Genomic DNA, 24,723 nt, shown 5'->3' with positions numbered 1-24,723 from the left:
TGGGAAAGGCACAGCTGACGGAGCTGCAGGCCAGGATTAGTCAGACCCTCCCACAGCAGTGGGACGCCTCAGAAGAGACCGACTGACTGACCGTCAGAGAAGAGAATAGAGCCGAAAAGTGCTGCTGCCTCTGAGCACGCTGAGAAGGGCTTTAGAAAACCCTGCCAAAGACTCCCAAAGGAAAAGGAACCGGTGGGTGGTTTTTAGAAAACAGCTCTCCTATTTGCAATCAAAGGAAGAATAAAAAGGCAGTTCGTCACAGAACGTGGGCGCATTTCATAGATGCTCACAGTAATGTAAACATTTAATATTGACTTAAATTTTGATAAGATATACTAAGGGCATGGGAGAAGTGTGTGTGTGTGTGTGTGTGTGTGTGTGTGTGTGTGTGTGTGTGCGTCTGAGTTTGAATCCCTAGCAGCCTTTATTTGGGAGACAAGAGGAGACAGGTGGCTCCAAGGAATCCAGTGGTCAGCCAGTTTAGTCAAATCTTGGCAAGCTCCTGGTTCGATGAGAGAATGCTGTCTTAAAATGTAAAGCAAACAGTGCCAGATGCAAACACACAAAATAGACTTCTGTCCTCCATGCTGTGTGCTTGGGTGAGCAGTGTGCACACACGCACACGCACGTACACACACAAAGGAAGAAAGAAAAGAAAATCAAGCAGCAAGAGATCAGAAAGGGCCCCTGCTTGGTAACCAACGGCTGGTCAATATCTTACCTGACTAGCAAACTCGGGAGCTATTAGATGAACAGTTTTATTTAAGTCAAACCAAATCTCCACAATAACATGCTGAAAGGTCTGTCTGGCCCCGTGCCCGCAGCTACTGCCTCTTCTCTCTCATCTCTAGCTTGACTGTCAGGGCTGTGGGCCAACGGTCCCATGCCCGACTGTCGGGGCTGTGGGCCAATGGTCCCACGCCCCCCAGCCAAGGACCACTCTTCTCCATTCAGCTCCTCCAGCACTAACATTGGCTGAGTCAGAGATGGAAGGCTGGTGGGCACAAAGACAGACAAACTGCCATGCGAAGCTGGAGGCTGCCCAGAACACTGCCACCACGGCTAATCAGAGGGAAGAGAGTTGGCGTTCCACGGCCACCCACCGCATCCCACAGCCTGGATGGACTCTGGGAACTTCTGCATATTATTATCTTTGTAAAAATCTATTATTCCTATTTATGTATATATGTAGGTAGGTAGGTGTGCATGTGCCAGAGCACATGTGTAGAGGTCAGAGGACAGTTTGTGGGAATGCTTCCTCTCCTTCCATGTAGGTCCCAGGATAGAGCTCAGGTCACCACGCTTGACAGCCGACATCCATACCTAGTGAGCCATCTTGAAGACCTCATATGATTATCTTAATTGAATTTCCTGATAACCCTAAAAGGTTTTACTACATTCTATTTATTTTTATTTATTTATTGTTCAGCTGGGGTCTCACTATGTATCCCTGACTAGCCTGGAACTCACTCTGTAGACCAGGGCGACCTCCATCTCACCAACATTTGCCTGCCTCTGCCTCCCAAGCGCCAGGGTGTGTGCTGAGGATGTGGGTTGTCCTTCTGTATATGTGTTGCTCCTATTGGTTAATAGATAAAGCTGCTTTGGCCTATGGCAGGGCAGAATATAGCCAGGCTGGAATAGATATATAAAGAGTAGGCAGAGTCAAAGAGACGCCAGGTAGACTCCAGCGGAGACAGACACTGGCTGAAACCTTACTGGTAAACCATGAGCCTTGCAGTAAAATATAAAATAAGAGAAATGGGTTATTTTAAGATGTAGGAGTTAGTTAATAAGAAGCCTAAGCTAATAGGTCAGGCAGTGTTGTAGTTAATACAGTTTCCATGTGATTATTTCGGGTCTGGGCGGCCAGGAAATGAATGGGCAGCCTTAGCTCTTCCTACCCACTCTTCCTACCTTACATTAATTTATTTTGAGACAAGGTTTCCTATATCCCATGCTGGCCCCTAATTTACTACATAAGCAAGGTGACCTTGAACTTCTTCTCCTCCTCCTCCTCCTCCACCTCCTGAGTGCTGTGGTTTTAGTCCTGTGACATCAAGCTCAGTTTATGTCGTGGTGGGGGTCGAGCCCAGGGGCTCTGTACATGCTAGGTAAAGACTCTGACCAGCTCCTACCCCTAGCGCTTCCATCTGCTTAAAGAGAGATCTACAGCCGGGGAGAGTCTCACTGAGGTTTGCCATGTCTCACAGCTGGTTGGGCAGCGCTAGGGCACTAACCTGATTATTTAATGACTTGGCACAGGGGGTTTGGAGTGTGATTAAAGGACAGTTTGGGGGAAGAGAACAAAGCCTAGCCTGGATTCAGAGAAGCTGCTCATCCCAATCCAGCTGGCCTTGAGAGGGACGGGGACAATGACAGGGCCAAGGAGGAGAGGATTCCGTACCCATGAGCAGCCGTCTCTTCACCCGTTTATCTCCGTCTGCCACTGATGTGGCGTTGCTCTCCGTCCCCTCCAGGGCGGTGCCCTCTTTCTCTACAGGAGAAACAAAGCCACACTCGTCAGGCTGAATGAGCAGATTACTCATTCTCCGAGCAACCATTCCTGCTGCAATCTCAGGCATGAAATGTGTGAGCAATGACACATGTGTGAGTGTTCACACCGTAAGAACAAGCCATTATATGGCTCTCTGGGAAACAGCATATCAAATGACCAAAGACCCTTACAAATCCTAAGTATAGAAAGGGGTTGAGAATATAATGCACTGGCCAAAAGAGACTCCAGGAAATACAAGCTTCAGAGTGACTGCAGAATTCTCGGTTCAGGATAAGAACTCCAAGCGAGCTGGGTTGTGGTGGCGCACACCTTTAATCCCAGCAACCAGGAGGCAGAGACAGACTTGTTTCTGTGAGTTCAAGGCCAGCCTGGTCTACAGAGTGAGTTGCAGGACAGGCTCCAAAGCTACAGAGAAACCTGTCTCAAAAGAAAAAAAAGAACTCCAAGAGAGCCAGCAAGGTTATGTCTGAAAGGCAGGGCAGATTTTGACTGTAAAGGTCACTGGGCATCACAGAAGACAGCTCTACCCTCTGTCACCCTTTTCCTTTGATCTCTAGAATACCAGCTTTCAGAACAGCCCAGCCCACGAGAGTAGGAAAAGCTTTGCAAAGAGAGAGGGACCCCCACCCAGAAGTAGGCCCCTCCTACTGTAGCATATGAAGGGGCTTTGGGTATAACGTGCATCTGTGGCTGAACACTGTTAAAGGTTAAGGTTAAGAAGAGGTTTGGGGTAGGGGTGGGCAGGCTGAAACAAACCTTCCGCTGGAGTGAGGGAACATCACTTACCAAGGCAGCTCCTCCCATCAGCATGCAACCTGTACCGTGGATGACAGCTACACACCGGGCCTTCAGCTGTATCTTCACAAAAGTGCTGACACCCACCGTTTCCATGGTTACAAGTCACTGAGATGGAAATGAATCAATACATAAAGCACTGAGGTTTCCACCACCAGGGCTAGGTTTGTTTCCAAAGAACTTTTCACTTTTAAAAACAGGGTCTCACTACGTAGCTGACTATGTAGCTCACTGTGTAGCCCAAGCTGCCCTTGAACTCACAAAGATCCACCTGCTTCTACTTCCCAAGAGTTGAGATTAAAGGTGTGTACCACCATGCTTCCCCCCCAAAATTGATTTTTGCTCTGCAAGTATCTGAGCACCTAGTGCCCATCTGACCTGACGTGAGAAAGATCTTCCACCAGACCCTGTCCATGCCTGTGTATACAATGTCACAGTGTCACAGAATAAACCACAGGAGTGCCAGAGACAAGACTTGAGCAAAGTATACGGAGTTGCAGATGGGAAGGCGGGGTGGGGAAGAGCTCACTAAGTGGGGGGAGTTAAACCAAAGACCCTGGCCTCTGCTTCCCTCTCTCTGCTGAGGTGTGCCTGCTATCCCTGTTATACTCAGGGCTTCTGAAAATTCTCAAGCACTTCGCGTCTGGAACAAACTGACAATATTTAATTGTCATGTCTAGACCAGGGCAGCTCGCATCAAAGTTCACCTGGTTTGGTTACAAGAGAAGGTAGCCAGAGGAGACGGAGACTCAGCACACAGTGATTGCAACATCAACCCAGAATTATGGAGACTGTGTCTGAAAGCACTGATGGTGGGCCAAAAAATAAAATTCAAAAAGTCAATTATAAAACTATGTGATTGCAACAGGGGAGGCAGCCCACCTTTAACCCCTCACTCAGGAAGCAGAGGCAGGTGGATTTCTCTGAGCTCCAGGCCAGCCACACAGTGAAAACTCTGGCAAAGGCAACAGGAGGGGGAGTGTGGGTTTTCACTACATGCCTCTGAGTGCTTTTTTACATGTGTAATATTTCTAATCTAAAAGAACTAATGATATATTTGTGCTATACTCACACCTATGTAAAATTTGGGCATGCATATGAATGATGACTAAACAGGAATATGGAAGAAAAGAACCATCTATGCTATGTGATTCTGGGTTATATTCCCCTCACTCTGCTTGGCATTTTGAGATAGGGTCTCATGTGGCCTAGGCTGCCATCTAACTCATTCTAAAGCAAGTATCCAAGGATGACCTTAAACTCCTGATCCTCCTGCCTCTACCTCCTTAGTGTTGGGATCACAGGAATGTGACTTTTTAAAAAGTTCTTCAAATGTTATAACAAACAGTACTTAAGCGTTGAAATCTTAAAAACATTTAATTTAAAGAAAAAAAAAGAGTTGAGTGGTAGTGGTGCACACCTTTGACCCTAGCACTTGGGAGGTAGAAGCTGGAGGAGCTCTGTGAGTTTGAGGCCAGCCTGGGCTACAGAGCTAGTTTCAGAACAACCCTGCCTCAAAAAGGAAAAAAACAAAACAAAGTAACAAAACCAAGTAAAAAAAAAAAAACAAAAAAAACAAAAAAACTCATTGGTCTGGTGAGAGCACAAAAGGCAAGGCAAGGGCACCTGTTATGAGTCTGATGGCCCGAGTTCAATCCCCAGGACTCCGGGTAGAAGGAAGAAGGACTCCGACAGGTTGCTCTTGTGTCCCTGACTTGTGGTTGCCTAATGGTTCTTTCTCTGACCCCACCTCAGCCGAGTGACAGTTTGTACTTACAGATGCAGTCCCTCTGGTTCTTAGCCAGCTCAAAACCAGGCCTGCATTCACAGGCACTGCTGCCCCTGGGGGCCTCCTTGCAGATGTGACTACAGCCATGATCCTTATTCATACAGCTCAGGCCCTCTGCAAGACAACAGCACGGATCAGGTGACACAGGAAAGAGAGCTGCAAGGGCGGACGCGGGGACGGCCACAGGCGTGCCCTCCTGGATCCCTCCCGGTCCCATATCTCATTCGTTTTTATTTTTGAGACAGGATCTTCCTTTGTAGCCCAGGCCAACCTTGAACTTTCATTCAGACGTAGCTACAACTCATTAAGCTCCTGCCTCTACCCCCCAAGTACTGGGCTAACAGGCATGTACCACCCAGATGACCCCAGTCACACTTTTTAAAGTCTGTCTGGCTGGTGAGATGGCTCAGTGGGTAAAGGACGCTTACCAACAAGCCTGACCAACTGAGTTTTATCCCTGAAACCTGCACGGTAGGAGAGAACCAATCCCCGCAAGCTGTCCTCTGACCTTCACACATATGCAATGGCCTGTGGGTATACACAGGAGTGCACACACACACAAACACACATGCACAATAAATAAATAAAAAGAATATATCAGGCTGGGACAATTAACAGAGACATGAAAGATTTCTTTTGTCACTTAAGAGATATAATGCCTCAAATTTTCCTAAAGAAGAGGAGCTGAGGCTAGAGAGATGGCTCAGCAGTTAAAAGCACTGGCTGACCTTCCGGAGGACCTGGGTTCAATTCCCAGCACCCACATGGTGACTCAGAGCCATCTATAACTCCAGTTCCAGAGGATGCAGCAGCATCTTCTGGCCTCTGTGGGCACCAGGCATACACGTGGTCACACACATACATGCAGGCAAAACTCTCATAGACGTAAAATAATCTCTTAAAAATAAAGAAAAGGAACCCTCCCAATAAACTGGTGACTTCATCCCAGAAAGCAGTACCCAAATTTATATATATATTTACATTCCTTCATCAGGAGCACACGGACACCTACCTAGCGGCCTCTCTTCAGAGACCCTCAGTCTTTCTCTCGCCCCCTCCCTCTGCATGCTTGGAGGCATTAACAGGGAGGGGAGACCTCATGCACGTGGGCTCCTTTAGCTGCTGTGTAATGATGCCAGCTGTTCTGTAAGATCTAACAGGCCCAATCTGTGCTAACAGTGGTGAGAAAGAGGATCTATCAGGGAACTGTGATCCTTGATGGTTAGCAAGCATCTAAATTAGCGGTTCTCAACCTTCCTAACGCTGAGACCCTTTAACAGTTCCTCATATTGTGGTGACCCCCAACTATAAAATTATTTTCATTGCTACTTCATAACTGTAATTTTGCTATTGTTAAGAATCATAACGTAAATATTTTCAGAGACAGAGGTTTCCCGAGGTGGTTGCAGACCACTGCTCAGAATGATGGTACAACAGCAGCAGAAGCGTCTGCGTGGGTTTTATCAGCAGCCTGTCTCATGAGGAGACCAGTTCACGGAGACCGTGCTGCCTAGGTCCCAGACCCAAGCATAAGCCTAAGATGTCCTCCCAGTCAGGACTGCATTAGTAAGGATGCGTGCACATGTTGTTCTTGACATTTGTATAATACAGCTCTGAAACAGCCCTGAAAGAGGGAGGGGCTTGATTCCAAATGGTTAGAAAGTCCACGAGACTTTCTAACTAGAATTAGGGCTGTCTTAAACTTGAGTTCTGGAAGGTCTTCAGCTTCACTAGGACTGAACACTATTCTGTATTCTATTCTAGTCCTCTCTGCCTGCGTGTCTGGGGGACAGTTGCTTCCAAAGACATTTCTGTCTCAAAAGACAAGGCCGCAGTGAAGGCATCCTCTACTCTCTTGGGTCTGCCCAAAGACCACCTTGTTTGACAGCTCTGAGCTGTGTGCCCCACACACAGTCTGCTTCACGCTGCTGGGATTCAAAGACCGCAGCCAAGGGCTGCTGTCAAGTAGCAGAGAAAGAGGTTTGCCCTCGGTTTGCACTCGGTTTCCGCAACGGTCTCTCCTCCGCTCTGGCTGGTCCTTTATGAAGATGTCATTCACGCCCCAGTACCGAAACGGCACAGGAGGTGAGAGCTGCCCACGGAGGGAGTGTCCTTCCCTCCCCCAAAAGACCCAGCAAGCCTTGCATTTGTCTTTGAGTCAGTGGAGCATTTGAAGTAACTGAGACAGGGTGATACTTGCAGGTAATTGTTAACAGTGCTTGAAATCCAGGGGTAGGAACCCACAGAAAGTCTCTCCCCAGAAAACTTCCCTTCCCCTTCTAGGTCTCTCACTCTGTTTATGGGCCTAAGGCATTTGCAGAGTGACCTTTGCTGTCCCAGAGCTGTTCATTTATACAAAAAATATTTCATACGAAAGACAAGAAGTCATCAGGATACACAAAGAGACTGCCCCTGATGTCCCCTTACAGCAAACTGGACCTGAAGTCACCAGGAGATGATGAGGATTGAGACAGCTCTAAAAGTGCAGGTGGCTTTTCAAGGTGACCCCCAAAGTCTTTCCCAGCACCCCAACTCAAAATATGGCTGTGGCTAGAGGAGGCAGATGGATCTGGTTCAAACCAGGAAGGCTAGCCAGGGCCCTAACTGCCCTAGGACCTGGTCTGGTAGGCATGTCTAAAGCTAAGGATTTACCAAAGGGGAAGATGCTCAGAAATTGTGGAGATGTCCCAAACTTTTGCTCCCTGGCCAGGCTTCCACTTTCGGATATTTCTGGGACACTTAAAACAGAATAAAGAGCCAGTCTGGTCTACAGAGTAAGCTCCAGGATAGCCAGGGCTATACAGAGAAACCATGCCTTGAAAAGCCAAATAATAATGATTATTATTATTATTATTATAAAAATAAGACTATTCCTTAAGAATGTGACAGAAAATATATAAAATGAGAAATATGCACTGCTGAATGCACAGTCTTCCCTGTGGCCCCGATGTCTCCCAGCAGCTTGGCCACAGCATCAGTACACTGTCCAAATACCCTCAGAGCAGACAAGACAAAGGAGAAATGCTCATTTTGAGAGCCTGAGCACCCCTGAATAGGAACAAAGGCGGGCTGAGGGGGATGCTTCTCCCCAGCCTACCCTCCATTACATGGGTGAAAACACACATTCTCTTTATCCCAGCTTTGGGCTTTCTAAAGATTTTTAACAAAAATTCTGTAGCTTGAGTTTCCATCAAAATCAGCTAGTAGTTCCCCTTATTGAAAAATACTTAGTAAATAATTATTTTTTTAAAAAAAAAGCAGTAGCAATAAAAAATGCTAGCCTGTGACATTAACTCCCTTTTACCCACTTTCCATTGTGGATTTTAAGCTCTATTTGAATACAGTCTCCAGAAGGATACTGTACACATGAAGAAGGAAGTCCTAAGGAACGATTGTTTAGAAGTCATTTGGTTGAAAGAATGAAATCCTAGGGTGAATGGGGTCCCCACTGCACACTGCTGTAACCTGCTGGCTCACACTGGCAGGAATCTGCTCAGCAGTCAGGTTGAAACACAACAGACAATCAGAGCACTTCCAGACCACAAAGGCAATTCTCAGATTTGGGTTTCAGTTCCAGACATCTATGTTCATGTTAAGTACTCATCAGGGGACCCAAGAATGTCTGAACTGTGGAAGAGCTAGAATTCTAATACAGCTCGCAGAAAGAACTGCACTGGATCTCAAATCAGTCTAGGGGTTTGTAGGAGGAGAGGAGACTGTGCCAAGGGTCTGGAACATAATGTAAGTAGGAGACCGGAAGTTCTGCAAGCTGCTGTGGGTGGGTAGAGTCTATCCTGGGGGTGTTGAGGCAATGGCTTTACCAGCAGGTCATTGCCTCCCTCCTCAGCCACCAGAAGAGAAAGTCAGAGCCAAGGAGAGGTGCTCTGAGATTGTCATTCTCTGCCTGCCTCCTTCAACGATTCCCATCTCCAGTTCTGACTTCCTGTGAGACTTCATTCAATGCCACCAGGATCCAGAGACCCCAGCAGGAAGAAAGAAGCCATCACTATCCTTCAAGGGTCACAGCTGACATGAGGAGAAATCAGAACCAGTGTGTCGGACTCCCCCACGTGAGTCAGTGTCAAACCCGCTGACCCACCCAGGCTTCTCTGACAAGCGCTCTAGTCGAGCGCAACCTAAGGCACACTCTTGGAAAATGGGGCAAAATCATCTCCATGAAGAAACCTGGAAAAGTCTACTAAAACCATGATAAACAATAAGTTTATAAGTTTGTAATTAAATAATGGAAGAACTTTTAAAGAGACTTCACTCTTAAGATGTGGGAATCCATAAACATCATATGCTAAAATGAATTGTCTAATATTTGGGCTCCCTAATCTAAAAACAGGCAGATGTAATACCAGAGAAATACAACCATTAAGATGTGCCTATGTGGCTTAAGAAGAAGCAGAGAATTAAACAGATGACATTCAGTTAAAAATAACTGATTAGAAGCCGGGCGGTGATGGCGCATGCCTTTAATCCCAGCATTTAGAATATAGAAACAAGCAGATCTCTGTGAGTTCAAGGCCAACCTGGTCTACAGAGCTAGCCTGGTCTACAGAGCGAGTTCCAGGACAGACTTCAAAGCTACACTGTCTCAAAAAACTAGAAGAAGCAAAAGAAGCAGAAGAAGAAAAGAAGGAAGAGAAGGAGGACGAGGAAAAGGAGGAGGAGGAGGAGGAGGAGGAGGAGGAGGAGGAGGAGGAGGAGGAGGAGGAGAAGAAGAAGAAGAAGAAGAAGAAGAAGAAGAAGAAGAAGAAGAAGAAGAAGAAGAAGAAGAAGAGAGGAGAGGAAAGGAAAGGAAAGGAAGGAAGGAAAAAGAATTGACTGATTAGTTACTTGCTCTTGCCTGTCCCTCTCAAGACTCTGTCAAAGTCATGGGGATTTAAAAATAATAATAATAAAAGACATAAACTCAAAGCAAAGAGTATGACAGAGAGACCATCAGAGAACGGTAATGGCTGAATGGGTGAGAGAGAAAGGGAACACAGAGAACCTTTAGTCCACAGAGGGGAATCTTACCCCCCCCCCCCCCCCGCCCAAACACACACAGAAACACAGAGCCCTAGAAGCATAGAGGCAAGAAATGCAAAACTCAGAGAAGGGCCTGCTGTGTCTTGAGGCTTCAAGAGGCTAGAGGAGGGTCCAGCTCCCACTCCCGGCCCCACCCCCAGCGCAGAGCAATGGGCAGGCTTCCAACGTCCTTTTGAAAAACTTGGCAAATAATACACCTAATTTCTCCAGAACCATGTTCTGGTGTCTGGAAAGTACTCTATTTCGAGATTAGGATCAGAGGGTGTGAAAGTTTGCGAGGACCTGAGATCCCACAGACTGTCACGTTGCTAGGTGATGAAGCCGAAGGTAACAGAGCTATGTCCTTCTACCAACACATCCTGGACTTGTCCCCAGCCTCCAAAACTAGCACTCTGCTTCCCTGATAAAGTCATTGTGTATGGGGGGGGGGGCTCTGATAACTCTGCCTCCCACCCTCAGCCAGGCCGAGGTACCTTCTGAGCGGTGAATGCAAGTGTGCTGGTTGTCACTCAGAAGGAAGCCTCCTTGGCAGCGGCACTCATAGCTCCCCATGACGTTGAGGCAGGTGTGTTGGCAGCCGCCGTTGTTCTCCGCGCACTCGTCCACGTCTGGAAGGAAAGATGGATCAAGATTCACTGCCGCAGCTGTTTCAAAGCCCCACCCAGCTAGGGCGCTCAGGGATTCCTGCTAAGAGACCACCTCGTGAGCCAAAGGTGGTTGGTTCGCCCCGTCCCCATGGGTCTGGGGCTCAGCTAGACAAGCCCCTGGGACAAACACAAAGTAATCGGTTCATAAAAGCCATGGAACACCTTCACTTTCTAAAGCACAGGGCTAGATGGGCAAGATAAGGCTTAGCTTCCTGAGAATGCCTTCAGGACAGAAAAAATGCTGTACAATGGGTCCTAAGATAAGAGGAAGGGTGGGGACAGGAGGGAGAAGGGAGGGGCACGTGATTGTGTGCTATCAACAAGGCCTTTGTGGGAAAAGCCGAAAAGGGCTGGGCCCTTAGGAGTCCTTCAGTTACAAACCTGAAGAAGAGAGGTTCCAGGCTGAAGGGCTGAGCCCTCCCCTTGCTTGGAGGCTGGGAAGTTTGGGCTTTGAGTGTATTGGATAGCAGTGAGTCATGCCATTTGGCTGGAGCCTGGGAGACGTGGAGGGAAGTCACAGGAGGTACATTCAGGAAGATAGATTAAGGTCACACAGCCAGGCCCCCTCTCTGGGAAATCTAAGGCAGCAGTAGAGATAGGAAAAAGAGGAAAGCCTAGGGTCTGGCACACGGTGCACCCAAGACAGTCCAAACCAGTGCCGTGGGAAGAAGCGGACAGAGCAGCTGCCCTTGGGGCAAGCTGGAGAGGCAGACGGAGAAAACTGCTGGGTAGACAAGATGCCCCAGGGATACTGTCACTTTTTCAGTGCTCCTTGGAGGACAGGAAGGAGGCTTTCTAGAAAGACACTGGTCTCAGAAACAGAAACGGAGATGTGGTTGTTCCCTTCCCCCAAGGCAGAGAGAGATCTCCTAACGTGGTGTAGTGCGAGGGCCCAGCACACATGAGGGAGCAGATGGATAGTATGGGCAGATAACACTGTGGGGTGGTGTGTGAACACTGTGGGGTGGTGTGAGCACCATGGGTGGTGTAAACACTGTGGGGTGGTGTGAGTACTGTGGGGTGGTGTGAGTACTGTGGGTGGTATGAACACTGTGGGGTGGTGTGAGCACTGTGGGGTGGTGTGAGCACTGTGGGGTGGTGTGAGCACTGTGTGGTGGTGTGAGTACTGTGGGTGGTGTGAGTACTGTGGGTGGTGTGAACACTGTGGGGTTGTGTGAGCACTGTGGGGTGGTATGAACACTGTGGGGTGGTGTGAGCACATCTTCGAACATCATTCACTTGCGGATGAGGAGAGGGCCAAAGTCAGAACTGTGGGAAAGCAGAATGGCACAAGCCAGGGAGAGAATTCTGGACAGCACCAGGGGCAGGGAAGATTCCTCAGAGGAGTCAACAGGAGTCCCCAGAACCTGGGAAGACACTGGCAGAAAGGAAGTACCGCTCATCCCTTGGGGAACCTTCCTTTCACTGTGGCCTGAGACCCTGGCCCAGCTGCACTCAGCCTTCTCGCTACTCTTTGTGGGTCCCCACTAAGTGTACACGCCTGGCAGATACATACAGGTTTTTGCTATATAATACAATATAAAATCGTATTAATTAGTAGAGCACTGGACAGGTTAGTGTTCATAACGTCAGTGCATGAGCCACCGACAACAGAGAGCCAAGGAGGAGACTTTCCTTAGTGCCTCAAATGGCACAAAGGCTCAAGGAAAAAGCTGATTTAAAAAAACAAAACAAAACAAAAAACCACTTCTCCAGCTTAATACGTCAAGTGCCTATCACTGAATCCTGGGTGTATCTGTAATCAGAAAACTCACATTTAAATGTCTATTATCTGGTTTCAAGCTTCAGATCTTACAGGCACAGGTCCTCCTACACTAGCAAGCGATGTTCTCCTAAACTGATGGGACTGCAGCCATCCCCTGAAGCCTAACAAACTTGCCCTGTCTATGCCAAAGGGTGAAGGAAGCCCATTCCAGAAGAGAAGCCCATGCTGAGACACCTGGCCTAGGCATTCTGCAGCGAGGGCGCGGTGAGCAGGAGAGATCCATCTCCCTGGTATGCCTGAGGGAAGCTCTCCCGGGTCACAACGGCCCCACTCTCTGTGTCACTTACTAAATCTCCTCTCCAAACAATCGACAACGTGTTATTATGTTGGTGACACACTGAGATGGAATAAATACAGTGTGTGCCCACATGACAAGCATGGGTCAGTAGCTAGTGGGTGTCTTCAGACTCCACCTTGTAGCAGTCCCCAGAGGCCTGGCTACATCCTCCAGAGACATCAGTGTAGCTGGACTGGGGTAAGGCCAGGCAGGCAGTGGTGCTGTTAAAGCTCTCAGAACTGAGGTCAGGTGGGTGGGCTGCAGGGGAGAGTTGTGTTGTGTCCCAGGATTTTGCTTCCCAGACTATTTGGCACTGGGGACCTTGGAGCTGAGAAGAGTCTGTACTCTACCGGGTATGTTTGTAGCTAATGTGTTTCGGGAGCTGGCCACAGGGAAGGAATGACCCCAGAAAACACAGGAACCTGCCACTCCAGAGGGATCTGGGCTTTGAGTTCTTTTTTGTCACAAGCATTTCATCACAAAGTGTGCAGGCCCAAAGAAGTCCCTCTGTGTGCTCCTCCTACTCCACCAAATGGACAGCTTTCCCTCGTGTCTTTCTTCTTCCCCCTTCCTCTCTTCTTGCTTCTCCTTCTCTTCTTTAAGACTGGGTCTCATGTAGCCCAGGCTGGCCTCAAACTTGCTATGTAGCTAAGGATAACCTTGAACTCCTGATCCTTCTGACTCTGCCTCCAGAATACTGAGATTACACATGTCCCCCTATGTCTGTTTTATGGGGTGCTGGGAATTGATTCTAGGGATTTGTGCAGGCTAATATAATTTTCTACCAATGGGCTAGAGAGATGGCTCAGAGGTTAAGAGCACTGGCTACTCTTCCAGAGGACCGTGGTTCAATTCCCAGCACCCAGATGGCAGCTCACAACTGTCTATAACTCCAGTTCTGACACCCTCACATAGACATACATGCAGACAAACACCAATGCACATAAAATTTTAGAAATTAAAAAAAAATATGTTCTCCCAACTGAGCTATACTTCCAGTCCTCTACTACCTTCCCTTAAGGATTCTTTAGCCCTTACATACATGCTCAGTGGACACCTAGGGTCTCCACAGAATTCATGTCCCATGTGGGTGACATTTGGCTGAGTCATCTGTTATTGCCTAAGGCAAGACTCTAGGCCTGGAAATCTGTGAGCATACTTATGTTCAGAAAGCCCCACTCCTGGAGAGATGGCTCAGAGGTTAAGAGCGCTGACTCCTCTTCCAGAGGTCCTGAGTTCAATTCCCAGCAACCACATGGTGTCTCACAACCATCAGTAATGAGATTTGTGCCCTCTTCTGGCATGAAGGCATATATGCAGGAAGAATCCTGTATACATAATTAATAAGTCTTTAAAAAAAAGAAAAGAAAGAAAAAAGAAAGCTCCACTCGACCTTGGTTGACATTGTTAGACCTTGGATTGTCCAGCCTGTTGCTGTCAGGGAGCTCACACCCCACAGCGATGGCCAGGTATCAGATATCAACCCTCAAAATGACACTTTCAGCAAACCAAAGAGTTTCCCTCTGAAGACGGAAAACCAACAATAACAACAAAGCCCTAGTGTGTATGCTGTCCCACAAACTGAAGCCTTGTCTGAATTTTCAACTCATTGCGGTTTATTTCTGCTCACAGGGTTCTCTCTCAATGTATCCTTTTGAGGAGCTGCCTGCTTAGGAGTTTTTACTCCCCCAGCCACCCATGATGTCTAACTGGCAGCTGCAGGCTGGGAAGCCCACAGGCCTGCGCACTCAAACCTGGCCTCTCTCATGGGCACAGACAAGGAAGGTTCACGCCAGGTAATACTGAAATGTCGTATCAAGGCTGAATCCCAAAGGGAAGTTCTCCTCCTCTGCCCCACTCCAGAGTCCAACCTTTCAAACACAAGTTCAGCCTGGACTTGGGGAGAGAGGAAGGGGTGTGTGTGTGTGTGTGTGTGTGTGGTCAGAGCTCAAGGTCAAGTGTCTTCCTCAGGTGCTCTCCAACTTTTATTTTCGAGTCAAGGTCCCCCCCTGGACACGGAGCTCATTAACTGGGCTAGGTCATCTGGGCAATGAACTTCAGGGATCTGACTGCCTCCGCCTCCCCAATGCTGGGGCTGCAAGTGCGTACCGCCATGCCCAACTTTTACATGGGTGCTGGGGATCTGAACCCAGGTCCTCAAACTCGCGCTGCAGGCACTTTACCAAGTGTGCCGCCTCTCTGGCACGGCTAGAGCTCGTCAGGCGGATCACGTGACCATTCCTACCACACCGTAAAGGAAGAGCTGTGTATCTGTCCCCCAGATACAGAGCCTGGCTCAGCCCCAGAAAGGGTCATCAGCATACCGCCCTCCTGCAGGGCTGAGAGTGTGAGCCGAGCAAAGCCGACCTCAGCACCAACCTCCCTGACTTCTAAGTTCTGACCTAGTGCTCTCATGAGGGACTGGCGGAGACACTCTGCAGTCTTCACTTCAGCGGGACGTGCCAGGGAAAATCCTGCCTTGTGGAAATCCTGGAGGATGCTCACAGAAAGCTTTCGTCTTTCATGGAAAAAGAAAAAGTCTGGGAATCTTCCTGACTGTGACCCAAAATACAACTGAGGCAAAAATAAAGACATAATACTTAAAGGATAGCTGGATTGTTTCATTTATATGGCAGTAAGTCAATGGCAGAAAAATCAATAAAGCCGGGCGGTGGTGGTACACGCCTTTAATCCCAGCATTCAGGAGACAGAGGCAGGCCGATATCTATGAGTTCGAGGCCAGTCTGGTCTACAAGAGCTTGTACCAGGACAGGCTCCAAAGCTACAAAGAAACCCTGTCTTGAAAAAAAAAAAAAGAAAGAAAGGAAGGGAGGAAGGAAGGAAGGAAGGAAGGAAGAAAGAAAGAAAGAAAGAAAGAAAGAAAGAAAGAAAGAAAGAAAGATCAATAAACAGTAATTAATGTCAATGGCTATCCGTCTCCCTGGATTAAAGCAATTTACCTACCTGGGTACAGTTTTCTGTCACATAGATTAACATCAAAGGGGCCAAAACCCACATTTCCCTGATCCTTTGATCTCTTTTTGTCTTTTTTAAAAATATGTATCCAGGGTCTCATGTAGCCCAGACTGGCCTCAAGTTTGTTATGTAGCTAAGGATGATCTTGAATTACTGATCATCCTGCCTCTGTCTCCTAAGTGCTGAGATTACAGACATACACCACCATGCCTGCTTTTGCAGCATTAGAGATGGAAGGCAGGGCTTGGTGCATGCTGGGCAAGTACCCTGATGACGGTAATGTACCAGGTAAGTTTTTAAAAAGAAAGAAGATGCTAGAGGGTGGGAAAGGAAAACAGCCGTGGTCAAATGTTTTTCTTACCGAGACAATTATGGCCGTCATGAGCCAACCTGAAGCCATCGAAACAGGTGCAGCGGTAGTTGCCTGGGATATTTAAACAGTTGTGGACACAGCCTCCATTTAGTTCATTGTCACACTCATCCACGTCTGGAAAGTAAGAGAGAGGTGATCCAGTAGCTACTGTTTCTTCAGGAGACGTATATAAGCTTTACCTGGTAGCCAGCCACCCCGCTTCTTAGAATCCACCCAAATAGAAAAATAAACAAGCGCTAATCATTCATTGTTGCATTATTTCAATTTACAAAATACTAGAAGCAACCTAACAGTTCACATTTAGGACAGCAGTTTAATGGCTGGGGTATGTGCTGACTGCCTTGTGCTAACTTGACACCCAAGCTAGAGTTATCTAGAAGGAGGGAATCTTAATTGAGAAAAATGCCTCTATAAGATCAGCTGCAAGGCATTTTCTTAATTAGTTATTGATAGGTGAGGGCCCAACCTATTGTAGGTAGTGCCAGTGCTGGGCAGTTGATCCTGGGTTCTATAAGAAAGCAGGCTGAGCAAGCCATGAAGAGCAAGCCAGGAAGCAGCACCTCTCCATGGCCTTGGTATCCACTCCAGACTCCAGGTTCCTGCCCTGCTTGAGTTCCTGTCCTGATTTCCTTCAGTGATGGACTATGATATGGAAGTATAAGCCAAATAAACTGTTTCCTCCCCAAATAGCTTTGGTCATGGTGTCCATCATAGCAACAGAAACCCTAAGTCGTGGTCCATCCACTTGATGTAGTACTATGTAGCTCTAAAAGAGAATGAAGATGGTCGCTATGAAATGATTTGAAATAATTAATAGAATATACTGTTAAATGAAAAAATCAAAATGCAAAAGAGTGCCTAGAATATGTTAAATTCAACACATCAAAAAAACACGCATGCATACAAAATTTCAACATACAAAATGTTTATGTGGGAATAAAGAGACTCAGAAGAGCCGACGCCATTCAGAAACATCCAGAGGAACTTACTGTAACGCTGTCCTTATTAGGACAGCAGCCTGAGGATAAGGAGACCATGGAACAGAACTAAGAGTGCAAAAATGAGACCAGAGACCCACAGGCAGACATGCAGAAAATGACAGACCTGAGAACATCCCTCCCCTCAGGGATTGGGGAACCCTGCAGAAGAGGAGGCAGAAAGAGATAGAGGGAACAGAGCCAGAGGGGCCAGAAGACACCAAGTAGACAAGACCCTCTAAATCAACAGGACCAACACACATACAATCTCACAGAGACTGAGATGGGTATGCACCGCATGGGGTCCTGGCGCTGAAAGGCGACGTGGACACATTTTCCATCCCTAATCCTGAATAATCTCCAATTGATAACCACTTGCAAATGAAATTTTCAGTTTGATCAAGGGAATCTCACGGGGGAAACAAACTCCTCTTAAGAGTAGGCTGCTGGCTTTGTTTGTCATAGCCAGAATGTGGAAACAACCTAAATGTCCCTCGATCGAAGACTGGATAAGAAAAATGTGGTACATTTACACTATGGAGTACTACACAGCAGAAAAAAATAACGACAGCTTGAATTTTGTAGGAAAATTGATGGAGCTAGAAAACATTATTTTGAGTGAGGTAACCCAGACACAGAAAGACAATTATCACATATACTCACTCATAAGTGGTTTTTAAACATAAAGCAAAGAAAGCCAGCCTACAAACCGCAACCCCAGAGAACTTAGACAACAATGCGGACACTAAGAGAGACTTACATAGCTCTAATCTACATGGGAAGTAGAAAGTAAAAAAACACAAGATCTCTTGAGTAAATGGGAGCATGAGGACCTTGGGGGAGGGCTGAAGGGGGGAGGAGAGAGGCAGGGAGGGGAGCAGAGAAAAATGTAGAGCTCAATAAAGATCAATTAAAAAAAAAGTAGGCAAGTGGCCTAGCAGTAGATGCCAACAGAAAAGGAACTCGATGGCATCTTTGGGGTTCCTTCTCTCTTATCTCCTCCCTCTCCTTGTCTCTCTCCCCTTTCACCCTAAAGGTTCTTTGAGTATATATTATGGCTTCCAGTTTTGTGTGTTTATGGGATTCCTGACTGTGTAAATGAGTGTGTCTCTGCATCTGTATCTGTTTCTTGTGCCTTCTCCTGGGCTCTTTTCCTTCTGATTGCTCTGTCCTATCCCAATGTGTTCATTTTTATTTTATTTTACTATTATCCTTTAAGAAGCCCGTTTGCTTTCTAATGAGAGACAGAAAGGGAGTGGATTCAGATGGGAGGAGAAGTGGGGAGGAACTGGGAGGGGTAGAGGGAGGGAAAACTGTAATCAGGATCTATTATGTGAGAAAAAATCCATTTTCAATAAAAGAGAGAGAAAAAGAGAGGAGGTCACAAGCCTGAAGCCGGTACAGGCTGCGTGATGAGTTTGGGGCAGCCTGGATCACATAGTAAGACTCTGTCTCAAGAACAAAGCCCATGGCAGCTCTGTAGCACAGACTACTTAATCACTGATAAAAATAACGGATACAGACTACAGCAAGAACTGCTTCAAAAGCAGCACTAAGAGCAATAATCCAAATACAAGGAGCTCATCTACACGAGGCATCCAGGAAGGGAACTAGAAATAGGTTGCTGGCTAGCTGCTGCTGAGACCAGGAAGGTATCAGAAGCAGATCACTAGTTAGCTGATGCTGGGGGAGGGCTGGGAATGAAGTGTGCATAGTAAATCTTACTGAGAAAGTACAATGTTTGAAAACTCTGGATGTATGGCTATACAACTCAGACAATTTATTACAAACCTTTGATTTGTATATAAAAAATCAGTGAAATGTATGGTATATACATGATGCATCTGAAAAACTGTTAATAAAAAGAAAATAGGCATCTGGGCAGCAGTGGTGCATGTCTTTAATCCTAGCTTTTGGGAAGCAGAGGCAGGTGTATCTCTGTGAGTTCGAGGCTAGCCTGGTCTACAGAGAAAGTTCCAAGACAGTCAAGGCTACACAGAAAACCCATCTCAGAAAAATAGAAAAGGAAGGAAGGAAGAAAAAAAGAAAGAAAGGAAGGAAGAAAGAAAGAAAGAAAGAAGGCATCTAATTGTTTATTCATATAAAAGACAAAGGAATAATAAACAGGATACCACAGATGTGAGGGAAGGGTAGAAAGAGGAACCACGGGGCAGGGTGAGGGGAACAAGAAGACACAGCACCTGTGTGAGGACAAATTTGTCACAGTCTTGACTCTTGGAAATGCAAGGACATTCCATTTATGTTCACAGTACAAACAAGTAACCAGGAGGTGTAGGGGTCAGGTGGGACGTAATGGATACGTGAGACACACAAGGAAACAAACTAAATATATTATGAATTAAAACAAAAGCAAGAATCGTCAGTAAAGTACTAATCCCTTCCCCTCCCCCATTCTCCATCCCCGCCCTCACCCCGTGCCTAGGATGAGCAAGGTGTCTGTCTGTCTCTCCATAGGGAATGGGCTCCACAAAGTCAGTTCATGCCTTAGAGTTAGATCCTGGTACCACTGCCAGTGGACCCATATACTGCCCAAGCCATACCATTGTCACCTGCATTCAGGGAAGGGCTGGTTTCTTACTGTTGGAAGAAAAAGCTGCTAGTGAAGAAGGCTGAAGTGACATGGTACTAATACAGAATTCAAAATGTCAGTGCAACCCACAGTTTTGAATATATATGCATAAGAACAAGAACAAAGAATAAATAAGTCAGGCAAGGTGATACACACCTGTAATCCCAGCACTCAGGAGGCAGACAAGTGGATCTCTGTAAATTTGAGGTCAGCCTGGTCTACACAGCAAGTTTCAGGACAACTGAGTTTATATACTAGAGAGACCCTGTCTCGGAAAAACGAACAGCAAAAATGAATAAACAGCATACATGCCTGGACATGCTAACTGTGTGCACAGAGGAACCCTCGGAGCAGTGGCAGCCCTGGGTTCTGTATACGCTGATCCTTTTCCACCAAAGGGACCAGAGCTCACTGTGGGAAGGGGCTGGTTCCAGGGCAAGCAGAAAACATGAAGAAGATGGGGAGGAGCTTATAAAAAACATTAGAAAATTCTCAAAAAAAAATATGTAAAAATGACATAGGCAACAGCAAGAAGGAGCTTCAACAGCTGGAGCTGGAACAATCTGAAAATAAATACTGTTATAAAACCAGTGAAGGAAGGGATAAGCGAGCAAGGGGCAGATCTTCCTTAAAGAACCCAGTAGAGGGGCTGGAGAGATGGCTCAGAGGTTAAGAGCACTGCCTGCTCTTCCAAAGGTCCTGAGTTCAATTCCCAGCAATCACATGGTGGCTCACAACCATCTATAATGAGGCCTGATGCCATCTTCTGGCCTGCAGGGATACATGCAGACAGAATATTGTATACACAATGAATAAATAAATATATTAAAAAAGAACCCAGTAGATTAGAGAAGCATAAGGGGGTCCAGTGCAAAGTCTCAAGGAGGTGCACACCACGGTGATACCTGCTACAGACAGTCAGAGGCTAACATCAGTGAACAAAGACTTGAGGGGCAAGAAGGATCCTGGCTCCCCCAAATATGCTTCCACTATATATGGGGGGAGGAAATAGTAACTTTACAGTAGAGAATCCAGTAGACACCATTTTGTTTGTTTGTTTGTTTGTTTCGTCTTGTTTTTGTTTTTCAAGACAGTGTTTCTCTGTGTTAGCCCTGGCTGTCCTGGAACTCACTCTATAGACGAGGCTGGCCTTGAACTCATGAGAGCCACCCACTTTTGCCTTCTGAGTGCTGTAATTAAAGGTATGCACCACCAGACACCATCTTAAACCAGGTGATGATTAGCATCATCTGAATGGCACATAGTGACCTCATATATCACTGAAGTGGTTTCCTGGAAAGATCACTGTGACAGCCTTCCTGCAATGCCACCAAATCATATCACGAGAAGTCATGGTACATTCTCTTCTGACTGGTTTTAAATTCAGTGTACAGCCAAGGCTGAACTCAACCATGGCAATCCTCCTGTCTCAGTCACCATGCCTAGCTCTGTTATTCTTTGCCTCTTCATACAAGGCAAATGAACAAAACAGTGTTCATCAGAAGTGTCAGTGTTGGCACTGGAGAGGCAGCTTAGCAGTTAGGTAGGGGCACTTGCAGCTCTTGCAGAGGACCCTGGTTCAGTTCTCAGCACCCACATCAGGCAGCTCACAGTCACCTATCACTCCAAGGGATCAGACACCCCTTTCAAGCCACCATGGGCACATGCATATGTATAGCATACGTACATATCCAATAAATCTTTTTAAAGTATTGATGTCATGGCTGGAGATGCTGGCCTAGCATGAATGAGACTCTGAGTTCAATCTTCAATATTACATAAGCCAGGGGTGGTGTCCGATGCCTGTAATCCCAGCCCTTGGGAGGTAGAGGCAGGATGATTGGGAATTTGAGGGCATCATCTCTTCAGCTACACAGAAAGTCTGAGGCCAGCCTGAGCTACATAAGACCCTATTGATGTGAGAGAATTCTGTCAATCATGTTTTAAATAAACGCTGATTGGCCTGGCAGGAAGTATTAGTGGGACAACCAGACAGGAAGTAAAGGTGAGACAATGAGAACAGGAGAATGCTGGGAAAGAGGAAGCCCATTCCTCCCCAGTCCTACCCAGAGCATAGAAGAAGCAGGATGTCACTCACCCCACTGAAAAAGGTACTGAGCCATGTGGCTAACATAGATAAGAATAATGGGTTAAAATAAGTTATAAGAGCTAATACAAAGCCTGAGCTAATAGACCAATAAGTTTATAACCTATGGAAACCTCTGTGTGATTTTCTTTGGAGCTAAATGGCTGTGGGAACTGGGCAGGACAGAAACCCCAACAAGCTGGCCTTCATGTTACACCCTATCTCAGAAAAAGTTTCTAAGTGAGACAAAGAAAGAGGAAACACGAGAGGAACAGACGCTGGCTCTGTGGGCTGGGACCTGGAACTGGATTCTGGAGCAGTGGCAGAGCATCAGGGAGAATCTGATGACGTTTGAATGATGTTTACAGTTGGTTTTTAAATGACATCGTGCCATTGCTAATTTCCTGGTTTGGGTGACTGCACTGTGCTCCTGTAAGCTGACAGCACTGGGTAAGATGAGTACAAAATATCCATGAGCTTTGCATGGTTTTATAAACTTTCTAGTCTAAAAGTATTTCTAAATGAAAAGTTCTCTCTCTCTCTCTCTCTCTCTCTCTTTTTTGAAAAGTTCTCTTAAAAAGAAAAAACCCCACAAGTTTTAGAAAAGTAAAAGAAAAATAGTCTAATCTCCAAGAACACCAGCCCTCACATGCACATACCTACATACCACATACGGACACAAGCAAACACATAATTAAAAATATACATAAATAGGGGGCTGGAGAGATGGCTCAGTGGTTAAGAGTACTGACTGTTCTCTCAGAGCTCCTGGGTTCAATTCCAGCACCCATATGGTGACTGAGGCCTGTCTAAAACTTTAATCCTATAGGACCCAATATCCTCTTCTGGTGTGCAGATATACATATAGACAAAACACACAATACATAAAATAAGTAAATCTTATATAAATAAATAGAAAGATACAGCTAGGTGTGAAGGTACACACCTACAATCCCAGCACTTAGAAGGCAGAAGCAAGAGGATCAGTCTTGGTTGTATGTCCAAGGCCACACTAGGCTACATGAGACCATGTCTCAAAAAACAAAACAAAAAAAAATAAAAATCCAAACAAGAGCAGCAAAACCCAAAAATGAGTGTATACCACGCACATCAGTTACATCTGGATGTTATATACTAATCCAACACCAAGAACTGGACTTCTCAGAGACAGGGTCATTTGAAACATGAAGACATGAATACTAAGTCAAGTCATCAAATCCCAGCCAAACAGACATGCATTAAGGTTTTCTCCTGCCTGAAGAAGTTAACGCTGTCTTTCAACAACTTAGACAGGACTTTCTCGCTCACTATGTAGATTTTGTTCCTGCAGGCGTTCAGATCAACTCACACCAGGAGTTGAGCCCAAATTGTAAAGATTTGAAACCTCTCATCAAGGTTGGGTCCAGAGGCAGGAGAAGCACCAGAGCTGAGCCCAAACACCTCTCATCATTTAATCAGGATGCCTTATCCAACCAGAGAGGCAGCTGCAGACTGGGACAGAAAGGGCATGAGGGTGTGACTTTTGCCCACAGGCTAATCATGTGTTTATGGTCCCAGGTCCTCAGTGTTTCCATCCATAAAAGGAGCAATGGAAATGACCCAGAGTTCCCTGAAGAGCCCTGCCATGGCTGATGCTCTGTTCCCTCTTGGGAGAGCACTTTCCATTCAGTGTGCGCTATGGTTCAGACACTGAACTAATCCCCAGTGGGCGGAGTCCAGACTTCAGGGCCTCAGGTCTAGAGCACCGAAGAGCTAAGTTCTCCCTCTGCACATATTTTCCCAGAGTGAATTTGTCACTCAAATAAGGCAGTGCCTGGGTATAATTCTAACGTCTAGTAGATCCCAATCAGCCCCAAACCACAGATAGGATGGATTCTCCAAAGACAACAGAAGGCAGGACTCCAGTCCCTGGTCTCCAGGGAAGCAGGATCCTCGCCGTTCTGAGATTCTGGCTCTCCCAGCGAGTAACCAAAAGATAGCCAAGCATCGCATATCCTTTTCCAGAAGCTGCACCAAAGAACCTTTTGGAGTCAGATAAAACTGTAATCAATTCTGGGGAGGAACGAATGCTCCAACCCTTTGAGGACCTGAAAATCATTTCCAAGAGCAGGTGGCAGTACTCTAGGTAGAGGTGCTCATTTAACCCGTGTGAGCTATGAGAGCTAAGGGGGGCAGCCTCCCTGCCGCCCACTCACCCAGGTACCTGAGACACTCACCATCACACTGCCTGCCCTCCCCTTTGTAGCCAGGCTTGCAAGAGCACTTGTAGGAGCTGGGTGTGTTCTGACACAGCGCATTAACATGGCAGTCATCTAGCCGTTGGGCGCACTCGTCCACATCTGCAAAGAAACACAGCAAGCACCTGGTATGGTTTCCAAGCTGTGAGCGATCTGGCTCTAGTGTCATCTCCCACCAGCCCGCCCACTCTACTCCTCCAAAGCCCATACTGCCAGATAAACCACACCAAGTCCAGGCCCATTTCCAAATGCCCTGTTCTAAGAGGAATCACCCAAGCATCCCTTACAGGTCTCCAAGATTCACTTCAGATCTGCCTCCTCTTGGAAGTGAGCCCTGATCCCCTAAAGCCGGGTAGACCTCCGCACCACGTGCTCCCATATATTTAGCTCATTCCTATCCTAGCAGAAAGTATGCAGGGTTGTCACTGTCCGCGCTCACCTGGCTCTCCACAGTGCCCTTACAACTGAGCCAGGTCCTTGATGCCAAGCCAGCACCGCGCATGCGCCTGGCACGTGAGTATATTGTAGACCGCCTGCCAGAGCAGGGGAGCAAAGAGCAGGACTGGCTAGGAAGTTCCAGAAGACTGCCAAGACAGCTGTCCCTCAGCCTTCTCCGAGTCTGGGATGTAGGTGGG

At 46.8% G+C, this 24,723-nt stretch overlaps 1 protein-coding gene across 2 annotated transcripts in view; it reads right to left on the bottom strand.

Moving 5' to 3' along the window:
* The window catches only part of Scube2 (signal peptide, CUB domain and EGF like domain containing 2), a 71,991-nt gene that overhangs the window by 46,417 nt on the left and 851 nt on the right, over positions 1-24,723 (bottom strand). Inside the window, exons 2-7 of one of the 2 annotated variants that reach the window (XM_085692880.2) lie at positions 24,068-24,190; positions 16,187-16,312; positions 10,613-10,747; positions 5,091-5,216; positions 3,305-3,421; positions 2,408-2,497 (exon numbers count right to left, since the gene is read on the bottom strand). In XM_085692880.2, the coding sequence (XP_085549006.2) occupies positions 2,408-2,497; positions 3,305-3,421; positions 5,091-5,216; positions 10,613-10,747; positions 16,187-16,312; positions 24,068-24,190 (717 nt within the window). Of the gene's footprint in view, positions 1-2,407; positions 2,498-3,304; positions 3,422-5,090; positions 5,217-10,612; positions 10,748-10,838; positions 11,021-16,186; positions 16,313-24,067; positions 24,191-24,723 lie in introns of those variants that run through there. The other variant, XM_085692881.2, reaches the window with a different exon arrangement.

The sequence above is a fragment of the Myodes glareolus genome, chromosome 7 (genome assembly GCF_982192425.1).
Source record: "Myodes glareolus chromosome 7, mMyoGla1.1, whole genome shotgun sequence".
Lineage (NCBI taxonomy): Eukaryota > Metazoa > Chordata > Mammalia > Rodentia > Cricetidae > Myodes > Myodes glareolus.
The sequence above is the reverse complement of the archived record's forward strand: the minus strand, read 5'-3'. Positions and strand labels throughout refer to the sequence as shown.